The following is a 6,070-nucleotide window of genomic DNA, read 5'->3' on the forward strand; positions in this document are numbered from 1 at the left end:
GTGGAATTTGCAGCGACAACTCACCCGATAGGAATCTGATGTATGTCTCATCCAAAACTGTACACGACAACAACGGATAACATAGGTATTCCCCTTAAATCTGTATTATAACATATGTATTCGCCTGTCGGTCCAACTTCAGTTTTTTTACTCTCTCTGAATTAGTGGGCGGTCACAACACTCACCGCGGGCGCTCACTAACTCAAGGCCTTGACCATCGGGATATGGAGTATGCATGTTTTCAAATTTCAATGTTAAGTAAAATCTCTTAACTCAAGGCCTTGACCATCGGGATATGGAGTATGCATGTTTTCAAATTTCAATGTTAAGTAAAATCTCTTCTTACCTCCAAAACTAGCCCACTCTTCTGAAAGTTCGTTGGTTCATCAGAGATTGAATTGCCAGAGGTATTTTAGCGGACGCGTGGAATTTGCAGCGACAACTCACCGACAACTGTACCACGCCAATAACGAATAACAAAGGTATTCGCCTGTCGATCCAACCTTCAGTCTTTTTAGCGCTCCCTAACTCAAGGCCTTGACAATCGAGATACGGAGTATGCATGTTTTCAAATTTCAATGTAAGGAAAATCCCTTCTTACCTCCAAAACTGGCCCACTCTTCTGAAAGTTCGTTGGTTCATCAGACATTGAATTGCCAGAGGCATTTTAGCGGACGCGTGGAATTTGCAGCGACAACTCACCCGATAGGAATCTGATGTATGTCTCATCCAGAACTCTACAGGCCAACAACGGATAAATCTCTATTATAACATAGGTATTCCCTGTCGGTCCAACCTTCAGTTTTTTTTACTCTCTCCGAATTAGTTGGCGTTCACGGCACTCGCCAACTCAGAGCGCTCATTAACTCAACGCATCGGGAATCGGGAATCGGGCTATGCATGTTTTCAAATTTCAATGTTAAAGGAAAATCTCTTCTTAACTCCAAAACCTGGCCGATTCTTCTGAAAGTTCATTGGTTCATCAGACATTGAATTGCGAGAGGCATTTTAGCGGACGCGTGGAATTTGCACCGACAACTCCCCTATAGGAATCTGATGCATGTCTCATCCAGAACTGTACACGCCAACAACGGATAACATAGGTATTCCCCTTAAATCTCTATGATCATCAACAAAGGATGGAAAAAATCATTACGGTGAAGGATGACCACCGAGAGCCTGGTACGAGAAATAGACAGGCTCGCCGTTCCCCTGGAGGACGCGGGGGATCTGCAGCGACTAGTGGACAGAATATCAAAGGCGAAGGTGGTGATGCTGGGAGAAGCGAGCCACGGCACCCACGAGTTCTTCAAATGGCGCAACAACATCTCGAAGTTCCTCATCTCCCAACACGGTTTCCGGTTCATAGCCCTTGAAGGCGACTGGCCCGCCACTCAACAGCTCAACAAGCGGATCCTCGCCACTGCAAAACACACAGCCGCCACGCCGCCGGTGGCGGACGTTCTCACGGAGACATTCACGCGGTGGCCGACGTGGATGTGGGCAAATCAAGAGACGAAGACGCTCCTGGAATGGATCAGAGATTTTAACATCAACGTTGACGACAAGGAAAGTCGGCCCCCGGTACGGTTCTTCGGCCTCGACGTTTACTCTCTTTTCGACTCCATCCAGGTCGTCCTCGACGAGCTCGAGAAGGTGGACAAGGAATTGGCGGAGCGGGCGCGGAAGCATTACGCTTGCTTTCATGCCGCCGGGGAAAATGTGGATCTGTACATGAGCTTCCTCCGAGAGATGCCCCAGGGTTGCAAGTCCTCCGCTCTCGAGGTATTGACATCGCTTCTTAGGGCTGACAGCTGTTTTCTTGATTTTCTCTTCAAAGTAAATGTATGTATATTTCCTGTCACTGTCAACGTTCTTTGACGTGTGATGTTGACATCTATTCTTATGCCAGACAGGACAGCTGTTTTATTGAATTCCTTCAAAATAATTGTATGTACATTTGCTGTCACTGTCAAGGTTCTTGGAGATGCGATGTTGACATCATTCTTATGCCTGACAGCTGTTTTCTTGATTTCCTTCAAAATAATGGTACATACATTGTATATTTGTTGTCACTATCAAGGTTCTTGAAGATGTGATCCGTCAGCAACTGGACAACGCCACGGAGGAGCAAGTCTGCGACATCCAGCAGAATGCGAAGATCGTGAGCAATGCCGATGAGTATTACAGGGCGGTGTTGTTCGGGGACGGGAACTCGTGGAACGTACGGGAGAATCATATGATGGACACCCTGGCATTCCTGTTCGACCGGTGGCCCTGTGGGAAGGCGATCGTCTGGGCTCACAATACGCACATCGGGGATTACAGGGAGACGGCCATGGTCAATTTTGGGGAAGTCAATCTTGGCGGCCTCGCCAGGCAGAAATACGGGCAGGAAGCCGTGGCTCTTGTCGGCTTCGGTTGCTACCAGGGATCCGTCATCGCTTCCGACCGATGGGGTGGCTCCGTCCAGCGCATGACCGTGCCGCCTGCTCGGGAAGGGAACTACGAGGACGTTTTTCACAGAGCGGCAGGCGAGGATAGTAATAAGCAATTCTATGTTATTGTCCGACAGAGCGAGGAGGCAGAGGGGAATCAGACGCTGGCGACGGTGAAAGGGCACCGGGCTATAGGTGTCGTGTATAATCCGGAGGTGGAAGAGGGGAACTATGTGCCGACGAGCCTCTCTCGTAGGTACGATGCTTTTGTATTTTTCAATCAGACCAAGGCGTTGGAGCCTCTGCCTGCCCACCCGAGTCACTCTAAAATTCGGGAGGCTTGGCCTAGCGTATTTTGATTTGTATTATTATTCTCGTCTGTCAGGGGATCCGTAAAATAATGGAAGGTAGGATGATATTCGTCTTAAAATGCCCCTCGCCTCTATGAGATTCGCAATTATTTTTAATCTTCGAAATTTTAAGTTGTTTGGAATAACTTTGGGGTTTAATATTGAGTTTGAATTTGAAACCGCTAAAAAAAACACTAAACCAACCATTTTGTCCATTTTGTCTATTGATATATTAGTTAAAATGGCGCACGTATCTACGTACGAGATTCACAAATATTGTTAATCTTTGAAATTTTAAGTTGTTTGGAATAAGTTTGGGATTTAATATTTAGCTGAATTTGAAACCGATACGAGGAATTTCAAGCACCTAGTCATCGAGGGCTGCTGAAAGCTCGATGTGGGCGCTTGGTTCGGATTTTTCTAAGCTCTATATACTTCTAATTCAATGTTAATGTAATTAAAACGACGAACGGTCTGAAGCAAAGGCTTTTCTACACAAAACGTTGTGCAAAATCATTAAATCATTAAAAACATGGCAAAAATCATTATTAAGTCATTAAATCATTAACATGGCGTAAAATCATTAAATCATTAAGTCATTAAATCATTAACATGGCGTAAAATCATTAAATCATTAAAAACATTAATGTCAAAAGTGTCGGAAAATTAAGTGGTCGGAAAATAAAATTATTAAAAACATTAAGGTCAAAAACATAAGGTCAAAAGTGGTCGGAAAATTATTAAAAACATTATGGTCGGAAAATTAAGTGGTCGGAAAATAAAATTATTAAAAACATTAAGGTCAAAAGTGGTCGGAAAATTATTAAAAATATTAAGGTCAAAAGTGGTCGGAAAATTATTAAAAACATTATGGTCAAAAGTGGTCGGAATCCGGAATCCAGGCAAAAAAATTTCAAAAATCGTGTAGAGACAGTGTTTGAATAGTGTTTTTGATGGTGGAAATGGATTCAGCATCATCAAAAACGTCTAGGACACCTAAAATTTTGAAGTTTAAAAACTATAATTTGGATTTACAAAAATCTTTGCCGGATTTTCTCTAAATATGATCAGAATTTTCATATCCCAGAATTTCCATATCCCGGCAACTCCTCGGCTTCGGCTTCGTTAGACTCCGCATATCAACTTTAAACTTTGTTTAGTGTCTAGAATGTCAAATTTCAAGAGTTTTGTACAAGACGAAGTGTTTGGAAAATGTGGGCAGCAGAGGTGTGTGCAGACATCAAAGTGAGGATGCACAAGTGATTTATGATCATGTGGTTGTTAGTTATTGTTATCACTCAGGTTGTCCCCCACGTTGGAGTAAAGGGATACGGCCGAGATAACCACAAACCAACTTTGGACTGCAGGTTCTAGCCCACCTGCAATCAGAGAGGGCTCTCTCTTTCTGATTTAACTCTGTTGATGATGATTTTAGCCTATTATTGAGTTCTGGGGTTTCGTTTGTGTTTTGGTGGGAAGATTGATGCTTTCAGGTAAAGAGGCAAGTATAGTGTGAAAGTTTCAAACCATTGGGCATGGAGTCAAGGAGTAAAACTGCTGGTGCGTTTTCTGGGTCACAGGAGGAATAAGGAGCAAGGTAGCTGCACACGGAACAATTTTCAAAGTCTAAAGGATGGAAAGAATGCTAAGGAAGGAGAGGCAATTAAGAATCTCTCAGTGAGTTTAACGCAGAAGGGCGGATGAGCTCTATCTAAGGGCAGTAAAGAATCCCTAGATAACTGTCAAACACATGTGAATTAGGGTAAACATGAGCCACGTGGAATTCATATTCATGTCCAATTCATTTTAGGTGAAAACATAAAGAAACAGCAGAAATTGAACCTAGAGTGCAGTTAAACAAGTTCTAAGCTAATCTTTCTTTTTGCTATTTCGATGGTGAAAAATGAAAACAGAGGTAAGAAGCACTTATTGATTTATGTTGCAGCACAAGAATTCCATCATTTAGTCTCCAGAGACCATTAACAACACATCGGACAGTCTTTCCTCCAATCTCTTCAGCAATCTTTGATTAAAGAAAAAGTCTCAGACATACAGTGTGAGTCTCTAATGAAAAGTTATCAATCGACCAACCCTTGAAACAATACAGAGGGTGGTATATATAGGAAAAATTCTCCAAAATTGTTTATTACAGTTGTGACCTAAACAGGTCTGAAAGTAAAAGATTACTTTAACCTAAACCTATCAGAAATAAATGCAAGAAAATATCTATGGGCTGCACTGAGGGCAGCCGTATCAAAACTGAATTAATGTGTTGTCCTTGGTGGCTTGGTGCAGTGCTTCTGCAATGACTGTGCATGGACTTCTACTCCATTGTGGTTTGGTGGCTTTAAGTGCTTTAACTGTGATTTGAGAGCTGGGATGGGCTTGCACCTCCTGATTTGACTTTGTTGGAGGCCATTCAATGTTGACCTACTTTGGGAACTGAAGATTTTCATTAAAAAATTTAACTGACACTCTTTGCCGCTTCATCCTTCCTCTGATACTCTTTGATGAATGAATTGGGTTGGTTTCTCTTTCGCTGTGGGTCAAATCAAAACTTAATGGCCGTTGTTCGGCCCTCTGTTTCCTTTAGAACTGTCTTTTGATCCTTTCTGCATGCCTCACGAAGAAAAACAGGTCATTCGGCGCCTTTTGGGCTTGCTGGGGGCTGCGCAATGAGGGGCTTTCCATTTCGACCCTTTTCCCGTAGCCATGCGCGATTGCGCTAATCGCGTATGAAAAACTGCCTCGAAATTTGAATCCGGGCTTCCTAAGCACGATTTTCGCCTTTCGCCTCAAAATTGATGATGACGTCAGCGGGTGGGACCATGGTACAGCGGATGACATGGCAGGATGACGTCAGCAGGGTGAAATCAGCATGTACGGTGGATGATGTGGCAGTGGTGACTCAGCAGGAGGCCGATGCTGTGCAGGTAACGTGGCGTGGTGACGAGGCAAACACGTAGAATTGGATAAGTGACATGGGGCGCGTATACAGAAGGCGGAAAGCGGTTTCATCGGACCGCTTTCTGTACGAGGGCAGTATCTGTCAGAGCCCTTCCGATGCAATAGAAAGTGGACAAGTGTCTTTAGTACGGCGGAGAAACCGCCTCGCCATCGGAAGCTAACGGCCGAGCAGCGGGGCGCCTCCGAAATCGCTGAGAGCCGTCGGATGGGGAGGGCCCAATCCGACGGTGGACGGAACAGGTGAATCGGCGGGGAAATAATGGACGGGTGCGCGAATATTCGGATCTTCATAAACGCCGTGGGGAGGGTTTATAC

General features: G+C 44.2%; 1 protein-coding gene across 1 annotated transcript; it reads left to right on the forward strand.

Moving 5' to 3' along the window:
* Positions 1-928: 928 nt before the first annotated feature.
* LOC149233003 (uncharacterized) lies at positions 929-2,868 on the forward strand. The gene is made up of 2 exons (XM_089379622.1): positions 929-1,785; positions 2,084-2,868. The coding sequence occupies exons 1-2, from the start codon at positions 1,165-1,167 to the stop codon at positions 2,795-2,797; spliced, it is 1,335 nt and encodes a 444-aa protein (XP_089235748.1). The 5' UTR covers positions 929-1,164; the 3' UTR covers positions 2,798-2,868.
* The last annotated feature ends 3,202 nt before the right edge of the window (positions 2,869-6,070 follow it).

The sequence above is a fragment of the Pinus tabuliformis genome, chromosome J (assembly GCF_031772625.1).
Source record: "Pinus tabuliformis cultivar Carrire ecotype Pingquan chromosome J, CPIR1, whole genome shotgun sequence".
Lineage (NCBI taxonomy): Eukaryota > Viridiplantae > Streptophyta > Pinopsida > Pinales > Pinaceae > Pinus > Pinus tabuliformis.

Bases quoted from the DNA above. Each gene is read 5' to 3' on its own strand.
- LOC149233003 (XM_089379622.1), top strand. From the start codon at position 1,165: ATGACCACCGAGAGCCTGGTACGAGAAATAGACAGGCTCGCCGTTCCC. The intron at 1,786-2,083 runs GTATTGACATCG...GTCACTATCAAG, and splicing joins GCAAGTCCTCCGCTCTCGAG to GTTCTTGAAGATGTGATCCG.